This window comes from Sceloporus occidentalis, unplaced genomic scaffold (genome assembly GCF_023333645.1).
Source record: "Sceloporus occidentalis isolate IW3139 unplaced genomic scaffold, rSceOcc1.0.p SCAF_1, whole genome shotgun sequence".
Taxonomy (NCBI): domain Eukaryota; kingdom Metazoa; phylum Chordata; class Lepidosauria; order Squamata; family Phrynosomatidae; genus Sceloporus; species Sceloporus occidentalis.
The window spans coordinates 228,589,433-228,604,133 of NW_028316981.1; the positions used below are offsets into that span (position 1 = coordinate 228,589,433).

The 14,701-nt window shown below is 40.4% G+C and overlaps 1 protein-coding gene across 15 annotated transcripts in view; it reads left to right on the forward strand.

Moving 5' to 3' along the window:
* MPDZ (multiple PDZ domain crumbs cell polarity complex component) overlaps positions 1 to 14,701 on the forward strand; it is a 138,811-nt gene that overhangs the window by 18,672 nt on the left and 105,438 nt on the right. For all 15 annotated transcript variants that reach the window (XM_089489621.1, XM_089489612.1, XM_089489636.1 and 12 more), the window contains 3 exons: positions 7,052 to 7,282; positions 8,058 to 8,197; positions 11,982 to 12,195. In XM_089489621.1, the coding sequence (XP_089345747.1) occupies positions 7,052 to 7,282; positions 8,058 to 8,197; positions 11,982 to 12,195 (585 nt within the window). The remainder of the gene's footprint in view (positions 1 to 7,051; positions 7,283 to 8,057; positions 8,198 to 11,981; positions 12,196 to 14,701) is intronic.

Here is a 14,701-nt window from a genome sequence, read left to right on the forward strand (position 1 = left end):
CTTAAATATTTGATGTTTTAATAATACTGTGTTGTTCCTCTGCTCACAGAAGGTTGAGACATGAGGTTTTTTACTTATTGTACTTAGACTAGATTAGAACTGGGAGTCTTTAAATATCTTCTCTGTCAAAGAAAATTGTGAGAAAAACTTGTTGAAGGACACATCCTTATCAATTGCAGCTATTTGGCATGATTGGACTCTACCCTATTAAATATAGGGACCACCTCTTATGAAGTGGCTGCCATCGGAAAGCTTATTCAAATAAGTCCCTGTACATGGATCCCTGTGCAGTGTCTGTAATATATGGAAATCACAATTTGAAATCCGCACTTGCCCATGAAATTCATTGAGTGAGCATGGACAGTGATCTCTTAGCCTAAATTGCCTCACTGGGTTGCTGTGTGCAGAATCATGTGGGCTATCTTTACTTGCTTAGTATAAAAGTGGATATAAATGTAAGAATTAATAATAAATGGGGAGAGCTACCCAACACTTGCTTTACTCAATTTACAGGTATACTGTGCACAAAAGTTAGCACAGGTGTTGTTGTATGCCTACAAGTTGTTTCCAACTTATGGTGATGCTAAGGTGAACCTATCACAGGGTTTTCTTGGCAGGTTTCTTCAGAGGGAGTTTGCCATTGCCATCCTCTGTTGGTGAGAGCATATGACTTGACCAGGATCACCCAGATTTCATGGCTGAGAAGGGATTCGAATCCTGTTCTCCAATCATAGTCCAACACTCACACTATTACACCATGCTGTTTTTTTTAAAATACTCAGTTTGATTATCTGTTCTCACTTGTTTTATCCAGTTTTGTGAGTTGATGACATATGCGTTTCCAGCCATGGCGTTTGATCTCCCTTAATCCTGGAGATTGAAGGGGGATCTCAGGCAATGGTGGTATAATAGTGGGTACATTGTGCGGTCCCATTTTCATGGTGTTGAATTCATCTGAAGAAATTCATTTCTAAACTTGTCTTTTCTCAAGAACTTCCTGGCATCTTTGCAAGAGGGGAACATGTTGATCTTCCTATTTCACCTGCCTTTTCCCTTCATCTCTCTTTCTGACTCCATGTAAAAACAGCTTTAGAAAAAAGTACTGATTTTGTTGCCTAAAATGCTGACATACCATAAATGCAAATAACTTGGTTTTTTTTTTAAAAAAATCAATAAATTTCAAGCAATTCCAAATATCATTTGATTGCTATGAAATTTTAACTACCGTATAATACTCCAAAGTATGTCTTATTCTATATTGAGACGCTAGAGATTTCTTCTGTTTATTTCTGCCAAATTATGCCAATATTGCAGATGTTATGCACAGTAAAAAGAAACTCAATTGTGGCAAATCAGCATAAGGCAATTTATAGAACAAAGCAGTGTTTGTTTTGTACAGTGTTTACATAATCACTTTGCATTAAAGCTACTTTATGATGGAATTATGGTGGTATTTCTACTGCAAGATGGAATGGTTTCCAGAGCTTGGAAAAGTTACTTTCTACATTATAATTGCCCAAACCCTACATGACCATGTTTGCTGGGAGATTCTAGAAGCTATAGTCAAAAAAGTAGTATTTCTTAGCTTTAATTTGGCAGTGATCCTTAGGCTACTTTGGATCTGTCATTTCAACACAAGAATGTACATATACAAATGCTGGAGTAGCCCCATTGATGAAAATCACCACTTAAAAACTATCATTATTTACAGATTGTTCCTTGTAGAGAGGCTTAATTAGGATGGGCATACTCATTCCACTGTGCTCCTATAATTGTGGAATAATTAGCTGTTTTGCAAGGCAAAACCATATGTTTATGATATTGGTTACATTTTCAGTACATCCCATAGTTTTACCTCCATCACTAAGCTCCTGTAGGTATATGAATATGAAATGAGCTTGCAGAAAGTGGGAAATTTCCACATTTGGGAATCATGTTGGCTGTGTTTATGAGTAGTTGAAGTGGTTGTTTGGTCCCAGGGACATGTGGCATGTGTATGATAAGGAAACCATTCCATATGGTTCCAGGACATTCCAATGTGGCCAAGAAAAGTGGATGGGAAAGGCCTTTTAGATTGCCTGTGTCTCTGTGGTTTCACTATTGAATCAGCAGATGGATGAAGTTGGCCGTACTCTGCAAAATCTTATCCCAAATAATTTTAAAAAGTTAGTTGTTAAAGCACGAAACCTATTTGCATGCATGCTGTAGCTGTGTGGGATTGTGCCACGCATGTAAAAATGCCCCCCAAAATTGGGAGTGCCACTATATTTGTCCTGACAGAAGAATTTAACTGGCAGAAATTAATCAGGAGAACTGTTTCAACATTGTACAGACATACTTCAGTTAATGAAGGCCCGATGTCCTGGCAGTGCTAGTAGGGCTTGGGGCCATGCACCAACCCCACGGTCCCAAGCCCTACCATGTGCCGGTGGTGCCGCTATTCAGTGGCACTGCCCACACAGGGGGCATAGGGATGATGTGTGGGCCTTTGAGTGTCCACACGCCTCAGCAAAGAAGCGGCTTTCAGCGGCTCCTTTTTTGCTGCGCAGCGTTACCGCTCCGTTTGGTTGCTGCGTTAACGCTGAGCAGCAAAAAGGGGCAGTGTTGAAACGCCAGTCTGTACTGCCCCAAAGCCTCTGACAAAGAAGCTTCTTTGTACAAAGCCTTTTTATGCTCACCCCACTCCTCTTTCTTCTTGTCCTGGAAGTGTTTAGTAGCATTGGCACTGAGCGTATGATGAAGGAGGGCTGAAGAAATATGTAGTTGCATATCTGCAGTCAATAATACAATGAAAGTTTGAGCTGGATAAACCTGAGATTATGCTCTAACCAATCCTGCTGTGACTGTGTGAGCCTGCCTACAAGAGGAAAGGCAAACAGCAGAAAAAAAAGGGGAAAGCCTAATCAACTTCCCACCGCCATATTAAAGAAACATAAATCTATAAGTTTAACCGCCAAAATGGAAATCATAAGAAGTAGAGGCTAATCAAAGAAAACAAATTATCCATACATTTTGGATGGAGTTTTCAGGTGGTTTCTTAAGGGTTCAAAATGTTTTTGTTTACTTATGAAAGACTTACCTGGCTGTTTCATTTTACATTTGCATATTGTTAATTTTGGATGCAAAGTTTGCAGAAACATGTTGAACTGTTCTTTTTTGTGTGCGTGGTGGTACAGAAGCCTATCTTTATTCTTCCCATATTATTTCTGTTTCTGGTACAACATACAGGTGAAACCACAGCACTCATCACTCTATCTGAACTCTTTGTATAAATATATTTAGTGAGAGTCAATTGGCCTATGTTTGCAATTACGTAGCATATTGGCAACTGACTGTTTTGTGACACCGCCAACAAATCATATTAGTAGTTTCTATACTATAGTTTTGACCAGTGTACAGTCACATTTTGTGGCATACTTTACAAACAAAATATTCATTTATAACAGGAGCTTATAGTGTTGTTTCTGTCTTTGTCTCTGTCTCAAAGAAATAACTGGCAGGAACACATCAACTTTGTTAACTGAGGTATACCTGTATCTCTGTGCAGAGAGAAACTGCACATAGGGGTGAAACAGACAGCCCTGATGGGGCAGCTTGAGGCTGCAGCAAACGGACACACGGCCCCAATCCAGCCATTTCATGCCCCAAATAGGAGCGGAAAAAACCTCCTATTTGGGGCAAAAAAAAAAAGCTTTTGCTTTTGCCTGTGGAGCCAGCTTTTTGCTGGCTTCAGGATGTGTGGCATCTAAACGCCACACCACCAAGTCACCTGGCATGTAATTGCTGGCGTGACCTCTGGGCGACTTGGAGGTGCACGTAAATGCCACACCCCCAAGATAGCTTGAAGCTGGCTGGTCAGTTTTGGCCCATTCTCAATTTTCTGCTTATTTTAGATCTTTGCTTGTTCTACTGCATTTCTTGATGAAAACATTGCAGCTGCAGTTGTAGATTAAGGATTTTTTGTGGAATCCTTGGCATGAAACAGACAGTCCAAAATGTCCTCCAACACATACCCCACAAGTGGCCAGAAAGTGCACTGAGCCTATCTTACCCCAACCCAGAAGAGCCAGGACAAAAAGGATTGGACAAAAACCACTCCTTTTTGGTGGCTGATTAGGAGTGCGGCAGCAGCCCGGATCAGGGCACGCAGTTGCTGCAGTACGACTGGGATCAGGATGTGAGAGGCCTCTGGCCGCTCCTTTTGCCCCATCTGTTTGAGGCCCTTGTGGAGTTTATTGGCTAGCCTTGAACAAGTCAGCTCCCGGAGCCATTTTCTTTGGAAGGGTGATTGTGGGAAGAAATCAGACATTTGAACATGTCGGCTAATGTCCAGAGTGTGGAAAAAATTGGGGGAAATAAGCCAGTTTTAAATTCCAATGGAAAAAATTAGGAACTTCTGGCAATCTGTTTTTTAAAAAACCTGGAAAATACAGAGAAATACAGTGTGCCCACGTCATATGTGGGCGCCTTTTACATGGCTTTCAGCTTATGCTGGGAGAAACAGTGGTGTGCACACCTGTGGTGGTCACACTGTGCCTTGTGTCATGCACGAGCCCCATTATAGCCAATGGGGCTCAAGCATACGCTATTTGCCTTACTAAAGGGCAAGGGCATACTGTATTGCCTTTTAGTGAATGAGTGAAATGTTTTTTAAATGAGATTTTACTCTTTCAAGATCATGAAGGTTTGTAACTAAGGCTGACCACACAGCAGTTGATGCAGTTCTGTCTATTGAGGATGTTACCATCTTTATGCAACAAGTATTTGGGATGAGGGGAGCTTAATTGCCTGAGTATACATGCTATGTGCAGCTTCCAGCATACTCTGGGAGCCGCGCCGGAAAGGCGTCTCCCATGCCCCAAAAGAAAAAATGGGGCACCACATGCGTGCTGTGGGAAAGAGCCCCATTGTTTCTAATGGGGTTTGACTTTACGTGGTATTTCCCTTACGTGGCAGTCCGGATTGGATCCCCGCGTAAGGGAAGGGCCAACTGTACACTGTTGAAAGATTCAGTTTAGTATTTTCAGTGTTACGTTACATTTTATAACCAGATATGCTGATTGTGATTATGTGAGTCTGTTCCAGTCCAAGGAATATACTTTATTTTATTCTTTTGTTTTCATTTTCCCTCTACTTCCCAGATGGTAAAAATTAAGATACATATTCAAAGATAGTATAAGATTCAGCAGTTTTCTCCCCTCCTTCTTTGCTATGTACATTCACAATTTCACTTGTATGTATGCCAAATACTGTAGTTTTATTTGCTAATTAAGCAACGAACAGCCATTTCACACTATTAAGGCAGCAAAAGAGTTTGGGTTTTATTTGAAAATAAGTATTTCATATTTTAGTGTTTTGCTCAAAAATTTTTCCTCCCAAAGGTACAAAATGTCTGTAAAATTTATATTTCCAGTCCAGAGTAGAGCAATTGGAAATAATAGGACAGCTAGTCCTAAAGTACCATTATCTGAGTGGGTCTATTCTAAGAATGATTAACTGCTGTAGAAAAGACTGACACTATTAAAAATATGTAATTTCAGAGTGAGGCTACTGTTCATGAGATGAAGTTGTTATGCTATATTCTGTTAAATTATTAACACATCTGTATACTGTGGATGTGCAGCAGCAGTAGTCTTTTTCATATGATTAAACCAGCCAAACTCTTATTTTTATTTTTTGGTGTGCGTGTGGGGGTGCTGTTAGCTTTATTCACCCAACACTTGTGAGCTGGAGCCAGAAGCCACTTTGTCTGACATAGTCTTTTTACATTAAACTAATCCCCTTTGAACATGCAACTCAATTTCTTTAATTAGCTTTAAAAATGAAGATCATTAGAGTGGAGTGCCACTATCAATTACTGTGGATGGGTTAGTAGTCAATAATACATCAAAACTCTGCCACAGTTCTTACTAAAGCCTTTTAAAAACATCTTAAGTCTTACAATCTTGAATTAGAGTTACGTGAACTAAGATTCTGTTTTTCATTCTTCTCTTCCAAAACTGATTTAGACTCATACCAGAAAGTTATACTTTACTCTTTTGACACTCAGTTTTTTGAGCAATAGTGAGAGAGATTTTATTTCTTACTGAAGCCGTTTCTTTGTTTGCATTAGAATAAACATGCTAGGTTTTTCATAAGAAATGGGAGAGCCATGTGCTCATTTTGTATTTTAGAAAAGGCACTCTTTAAGAGAACATTATGGCATTTTGATCAGCAGGGGAACAAACCAAAGAACTTGCTGCCTTTGGGAGAATGACCTATCCCAATTATTCATTTGATATTTCAAGCGATGCTCTTTACCTTCTGTTTCCCAAGTCACAGGCACAATCCAATCATTTTGGAATTCCATTCTCTTATTTCCACATATCTGTGGGCTCATGTCTTGTTTATTCAGTGAAACATTAAATTGCTTAACTTTAGTTTGATAGTGCATACATAGAATCAATATGTGAGTGTATGAAGTTGCCTGCCTTTGTAATTTCCTACTGATGTGAATTTTACATGTATGTTGGCTGTACCTTTTAATAGGAAGTGAATATGTAAGCTCTCTATAGACAAATGTTCCATATATAGGATACTTACAAAATATCTAAATGAACTCTGGCTTTTGTGCCATCACTGTGTATGATAATTATTATGCAGTGATTCTGCAGTTTGTTCTTATGGTATCTTCCATGTCTTGACTCTGTTTTAAATACAATGGAACCTCGTCTTATGTGGGGGATCCGTTCTGGATCCCCCCACGTAGGGCAAATTCTGCCTATGCTCAAGCCCCATTCAAGTGAATGGGGCTTGTGTGCATAGCGGCGCGGCAGGGCACACGCGCCACGTGCACACACCCCATTCATTTGAATGGGACGTGCTGCCCTGTGCACTCCTGTGCGGCTTGAGTGCGTATGCTCAAGCCATTTATAACGTGGGCGCACTGTATAAATCATGTATAGTTTTAGGACATGATAAAACTCCAGTGCTGATTTTGACTTTTGGCTTTAACTATTTCATTCTCTTTGTTTCATATCTAAATTTCAACAATGTTGCACACCATTTTTAGGTCAGTATTGCACCATCAGTCTCCTCACCTGGAGAGATCTCGCAACTTCCTCATCATAGTTCTTCACTCCAGAATGTGGGTTCTTCATTCCAGAATGAATCCTATCTGTTGGCTCAGCAAAATGGCAGCCTTTCTAGTGGGCTAGGAGCAGGTGCACGATCAGTCACCCCTCAAATTAATGGGAAGTCTCCCAGCGATGAATTTGAATTACTCATCAGAAATATGGCACAGGTAAGATGCCATAACTTGAAATTACTGTTTGGCATTGTGACCTGATGTTAAATGACTGGGAGCATCCTATAGCTTTGCATGCTCCTCCTTTCTGCCTCACTGTTTTCTTTTGCTGGAATGTTTTCTCTCCCTTGCACATTCAGAGTTAACTGTATCTCCACCATTGATAATGCTAGCCATAGTTACGCCAAAGTTTGTTCAAAACCATAGCTTAAAAGGGAGGTTTAGCATTAATAGTCATAATCATCATGCCAGTACAGATGCTAACCATTTTTAAAGGGGACGAAAACTGAAAGATGAGATGATTGCCTAAATGCCTGTAAAAAATGGGGCCCATACTTGAACCTGTGCAAGATCCAGATTGTTTTTCTGTACTGATCTTGAATAGGGCAAGTTTGTTGCACTGTTAATTAATTTATTTGTTGTTTATTTGTTTTGGGCGGGATCCATTGGAGGTTTTCTCATTGTTGGGAGTTCTTCTGACCATGAAACCAGAAGGGACTGATTGACCGTTTCATCTTCAGAGGACCAAGGTTTACCCTCCAAAACTGGTGGGCTGGGAAACACACCATAGCTAGTTTTCAGGCATCATGGAGTGCTGCAGAGGATAGGGAAAGAAGTTCCCATTGCATTGGTGGATCTTTGCTAATATTCCACTGAATGTAGGTTTGTTTTATTACCTATGAACTACTTGGATGAACTACATGAATAACATCATGTTGTGTCTGAATTAATTTTGATGTGATATCTTTTTATTCATTGTGTTTGCAAACAGGGGCGCCTTGTTGAAACTATAGAACTTGTAAAGCCTCTAAATGGTGGTCTGGGATTTAGTGTAGTTGGTCTGAAGAGTGAATACAGAGGAGAGCTGGGCATATTTGTGCAGGAGATTCAAGACGGAAGTGTGGCACAAAGGTAGGATTGTAAGGTGTTTTTTTTAAACTTCTATTTTGTGGATGAGGACAATTTATGAGAGAAATGTAGATGCCGCTCCATAATTAGGATATGAGGACAAAAACTGCCTCGGCACCTGTATCTTAATTGGGCTGGCACCTTTTTGAAGGTGGAAGGACACCTCCCCCCCTTTTTATTGTATTAGCCTTCTTTATTAGCACCTAATTGGCCCCTCTCTCTGGTACAATTCTGATCGGAATGTGGCCTTTTGCAGACCGAACACTCATGTTTATACTTGCAGACTTTACGATTGCATGATCCCTGAAAGCTAAATTCCCAACACAGAAGGTTTTGGGACTTAGTAGAATTATCCTGTGTCTTAGCAGATAAAGTACTTCAAGATTGCTCGACCAAATGTCCACTATGTGTACAATCGGCTTGGATGGGATGGGATGCACAGGTGTCAGTTGCATCCAGAGTTGGGAGTGGAAAAGATCCCAGCATAAAGTAGGGTAAATAGCTGCACACATATGGAAAGCCTCATCATATTGCAGCCAGCACACCCAGAATTGTCAATATAAGCCTGGTGTATAATATCCATGTTCTGAATCAAGGCTGCTGTGTGCATGGGCTGTGCCTTAGCAATAACACCTGCATAGATAATGAACCCATTCAACCAGTTAGCAAAATTGCGTTCAACTTTTTGCCGTTTTGAAGCCTTCTTATCTTTATCATCAAGCTCCTCCCAGTAGAGTAGGGAGAAGACATCTGCATATTCATCCCTGAGTATCTTATCTATGGTAGACTCGAGAAGGTCCCAGAGGAAGGGACAACTCACTGTAGGGAATGGCAGAGTGTGCTACTGTGCTGTAGCCTTGCTTGGCTTGGGACCCTTGTTGGGTTAAGTCACAGGCTGGCAGAGGCTGTTAAGGGGGTGTCATGTAATAGCCAGGCCACATTTCCCAAGCGGGTGAGGCTAGTGCCCACTGTAGGGCTTGCGTTGCTGATGGTACAGCTGTCCCTTCCTTCGGCAATGAATGATTTTGTTGCTGTGAATAGCCAGGCATCCCCCATGGCCATGACTACTCCGCAACAGGAGCTCTGTATAAGATGTTCGAATCACCTGATGTCAGTGTGATACATCAAGGTGTCATGCACCATGAAAAAAAACACTACCTCTGAATTGTGGATAATATATTGTAATATATTTCATTTTCTTTTCCATCCCCCACCCCAGTTCATGCGTGCCTAAGGTGTCTCCAATGTCCTTAGAATGGACACTCAGGAATGGACACTCACAAACCCAAAGCAGTCCGAATGCCTCTGGCCTCAATCATATTCATTTTCCCCCTGAGTAGACCCACTGATTCCATGAGATTTATCTCCCACAATGGAGTCAAAGGAAACTTAGGTTGGGACTAACAAGAAGAGACAAGCTCAAGCCAACTGAGGTGCCCTCACTATCTGAAAATTTAACATTAAGATCCTTGCCATACCTACACGAAGAAACATAAATAGGTGGGCCTGGTCTTCACTAATCCAGAGGGCCCACGCAGGTAGAGCAGCCTAGCCCATCACCATTAATTTTCTGGCTGAAGCCTTTTGCCACTTAGAGCTGCTTGATTTTGGAGCAACTTTACCAATAGAACTTGACACAGGAGGTGGTAGCCTCGAGGAGAAGGAGAAAGTGGCAGTGGCGGTCCTGAGGAGAAGGAGAAAGATTTTCCTTCTTTTCCCTTGGGAGTAGGGCTGCTGCCATGGCTTCTAAACCTGAACCCTGCTTTTTTCTTTTTTCCTTCTGGACCACCACTGCCTTCCTTGCCAAGTCCCACTCCTAACGTTGCTCCAAAGTCAAGTGGCTCTATGTGGTAAAACCTTCAGCCAGAATAAGTTGCCCAGCCTTAGGGTAGATCAGGACTGCTTGGGTGGGGTGGACCAGGTCCTTTTGGGTCAGAAGAAGCAGATGTTTAACCTCAAATTACTGTCTATAAAATAATTTTATAGACAATCATTTTTGTGTCACCTCTTCTGAGGGTGTCACCTGGTATGATCTGCACCTCATGCACCCTTTAGTGATGCAACAAATCCTTTTTGTCATATTTTGTCCACTTTTCACCGGTATCATAGTAGAATATTTTCATGAGGTTTTTTTTAAAAGAAGTATTTGTTTCTGATCAGTTAACATCATTTGGATGTTTTAGCAATTACCTGAAGAAATTTTTACATCTGAAAAACATTTTAGGCTGCTCTGAACTTAAAATTTACTGGTTCCCTGTCAAGGTGCCTTCCTCTCTAACATACTATTCCATTTAATTCATACTGAAGAAGGAAATTTATAACTGCTCTCCTCTTTTCCCTCTACCTCAGTCACGTCCTTGCCTGAAAGTGTTTTCCTGCCCTGTTCTTTGTTTCTGGCACATGTGTTAAAAATAATTAACTGTAACACTGCTGCTGTTGTCCTATTACTGTGGTTGGCCTTGCATATTCATGAATTTTGCATCTACAAATTCAACCACCCATGGGTTGAAAATATATATGTTTTAAAACAAACTCCCCAAAAGGAAACCTTGGATTTTACCATTTTATATGACACTATTTTACAACCCCACTGTATATATTTGGATTTGAGCATCCAATGATTTTGTTATGTATGGGAGGGATGCTGGAACCAAATCCCAACAGATAAATCGAGGGCCCACTGTACTTTTTTCCAACTTTTCTGCTGGATCCAGTAATGCATATTGGTTCTCCAATTTCAAAAGGAAGAACCTAGTGTCTTCACAGTATACTTTGAATGCATAGTCTGGTCTATTGGTAACAAATGATATACTTTAAGAGCTTTTAGCCTCCTGTTGCACACAAGCCAAAAGGTTTAGAAAAGTAGGAAAATAATAGTTACAGTTAAGCCAATGTTAGTTTTGTTTGTATTCTGCTGATTTTGATGGAAAAGAATTAAACATGTGCTTTGTTTTTTTCCTTGAAAGCAGGGAGATGACTTATACGGTTTAACTTTTTGTGCTTTTTGTTTTATGTGTTTTTACACAGGTCTGATCTGCAGTGCTGAAATAATGCTGTTTGACCACACTTTAATTGCCATGACTTAGTGCTGTGGAATCCTGGGATCAGTAGTTTGTGACACCAGAGCTCTGATAGAGAAAGCTAAATATCATGCAAAACTACAAATCCCAGAATTCCATAGGTTGACCCATGACAGTTAAAACATGAAAATGCATTCTTCATAAAATTATAAATATATAAATCTATATTTTAAATATAGATTTTTTTAAAAAAACTTATATTTTGTAATGCAGATTCTTTCTTTTTTGTATAAGAAATAAAATTATCGTCTTCCTACCCCCCCTTAAATCTTGATTGAAGTATCTTGTAGGTAAACTGTGTGGATTGTTGAATATTCAGCACTTACAGTTTGAACAAAGTAGAACTTTGGTTTGTTAAGCAGCAGGCTCAAAGTCAAGAATGAAGTTCCCAGGCTATAGAAGGCAGAGCTGAGAGCCACCAACATGTAATATACTTAGTTTCGGATGCGGGTGCAGAGGGAAGGAGCTAGCTGTGGGGTGAAGGCAAGAGAGTGTGGCAGCAGGATTAGCTTCAAAGCGAGTTGATCACCAGGGTGCCAAGATAGCTGCTCACAGCAAAACTGCAGGGAAAGATTTAAAAAGTTGGTAGAAATAGAAAAACAGGATTAGAAGAAACTACTTTGGGAAAATTGTCAAAAAAAGGTTGTAATATGTGGTGGCAACACTTATTTTGTCATTGTTTTTACTCTTTCACATGCCTACAATAGAGATGGAAGGCTGCAGGAGGCAGATCAAATTCTTGCTATTAACAGGCAAGCCCTCGATCAGACAATTACACATCAACAGGCTATTGGCATCCTACAGAAAGCAAAAGATGTTGTTCAGCTGGTTGTGGCTAGGGGTTCTTTGCCTCAGCTCATAAGTCCTGTAGTTTCTCGATCTCCATCAGCTGCTAGCACAATCTCAGCCCATTCCAATCCGGTGAGTAAACCACATGCACAGTGAAAAAGACTATGACTTGTTTTCTTTTCACTCATGGGTAGCTGCAGAATAGATTCTGTATAGTTTCATGGGTTAATTGCCCTTTTCTTCAAAGCAGAGGTATCTGTGCAATGTGTCTCCCTGGTGGAAAGGTGACATTATCAAAGGAAATTCCCCATGCTTCCAATTTCTCTTTCAGTGCACCAGAAAATTTGTGTTTGGATCATTTGATGTACTTCAGTCAATGTGGGTTTTGATCAAATGAATCCTAGTTGTGCAGAGTGGGAAAGTCAGTGCATGAAATTCAAGTGGAAGGGGTTTGTCACATGGGTTACATGTCTCTCAACAAGTGTCTTCTAACAATATGCAGTGTCTTGTGTTGAGACATCCCATGTGTCTGTGCTGATGATATATGCTTCTGTGATGTGGAAGAGCACTGATGCTGCAGTGGTTAAATGCCTGTACTGTAGCCACTCACTCAAAACCATAAGGTTGCAAGGTCAAGACCAGCAAAAGGGCTCAAGCTTGACTCAGGCTTACATCCTTCCAAGGTTGCTAAAATGAGTACCCAGATTGTTGGGGGCAAATAGCTTACAGTTGTAAATCGCTTAGACGCTATGAAGTGGTATATAAATGAAGCTTGTTTTGTTTTGTTTAAAGAGATTTAATGATGGTAAACATGCAGCCTGCTCCTGAGAGAAAAGGAGATATGACTGAAGTTTGTATGCCTTCGTCAGTCTGTGTACATGTACTCTGTATCAGCTCACTCATATTATGAAATTCACAACATTCACATTTGCTGTGTGGATCAAATGAATGATAATCTAAGGAAACTCTACTCAGGTCCACTTAGAAGTGAGGAAGAAAATGCATCAAAATTACACTCAAATGTATCCAAATCATCCACATGCTTCTGGTAATTTCTCTTTTTGTTGCCCAAGGATCCCATACCATGTGTGGCAGAACCCCTCTCCAGATTGGTTCCTTAGTTCCATTCTTTGGGTTTCTATCACTTATCTTGCACTTTTTTGCCATTAAGATCCCCTCCTGGATCTGGTACTCAAGGGGATCACTATACTGGACAAGTGGCTGTGTAGTATGTTCAGTGTATTCACATGTGACCAGTCTTCCCTTTTAATTCTTAAATGTAAACAGTCGGACACAGTTTTAGAAAATAAATATAGTAAACATTCATTTATTGTGAGAGCCAGTGCGGTGTAGTGGCTTGAGAGTTGGACTAAGACACTGGGAGACCAGGATTTAAATCCGCAGTCAGTCATAGAAACCCACTGGGTGACTTGAGCAAGTCACACTCTTTCAGTCTGAGAAGGAGACAACGACAAACTCTCTCTGAGAAACTTCTGCCAAGAAAACTGTGAGCATTGCCTTAGGCATGCCATAAATTGGAAAAGACTTGACAGCACACAACAACAACAACAAAAATTAATAAATTAAACATGAAATCCATAAGCTCCAAGTTTCCAGCTCCCAAAACCTTATTCAGATTTTCACCTTGTTTCTGACTGCCCTATTCATCTTTTCCCTCTATAACATACAGGCCTCTAGGCAATATCCCCCAGAGGCTCTGCTTCACAGCATTTCAAAGGCTTTGATTGGCTGGTTCTAACCAGGCTTGCCCAGATCCTCATTTCACATCATGCTTTGCCTCTTTTTGTGTGGGATGTTGTGGCAACATGCTTCCTACGCTTCTCAGGATGAAAAAATTGAGTTCTTGTACTGTGGTAGAACATTCCTACACATATCTGCCAGTGAAGCTGATTGCACTTTGTTCTTAATAATACCATGGAAAGGTCAAACTTTGCAAAAGAAAAAATAGTCCTGTTATTTTCTTTTCTTTTTTTCCCCTTTATCCTCCCTACTCATCATGTTCCTTGTAAGTTATTTTCTTAGGAACCACAGAAGATGACTTTGCCCATAAGCATTGCTGAGCCATAAGAGTACTTGTTTGCAAATATGAAAATACTGCTAAAACAGTGTTCAGGCATTTTGAAAGTTAAATTTGCCAGAAGCTGTTAAATACAAACCTAGACTGTATTCCTGAAATCTTTAGCCCTGTTCTTGTGCTTGTTTCACACACATGTGAAGATGGAGGGGTAGAAAGGTTGAGCCTTTAGGCCACCTGCAACATTTTCTCATATTCAGCCAGAGAAGGGAATGGACTGCCTACAACAGCACATATGTAGAATCTGCAAGCACTGTAGGTACTTTGGAATACTCTCAGATTCGTGATTAAGCATGCCTTACACCAAACCTGTGGAAGTTGGAGTCAACATCAGCGAATGTGGACACTGAGAGAGGGGCTTTTAGGCACAATTTGCTCTTTTCTCTTAATTCTCTCTGCATGAAATGAAGGTGAGGCCTGTCCTTTTGGCAGAATTGTAGGTGTTCCTTTTGGCCAGGTCATTTTGTAATTATTTCTGAAAGTTTGTAAGTTTGTACTTACTAAATGGTGATTCTTTGGGTAAACAAAATGTTTAGTCTTTTT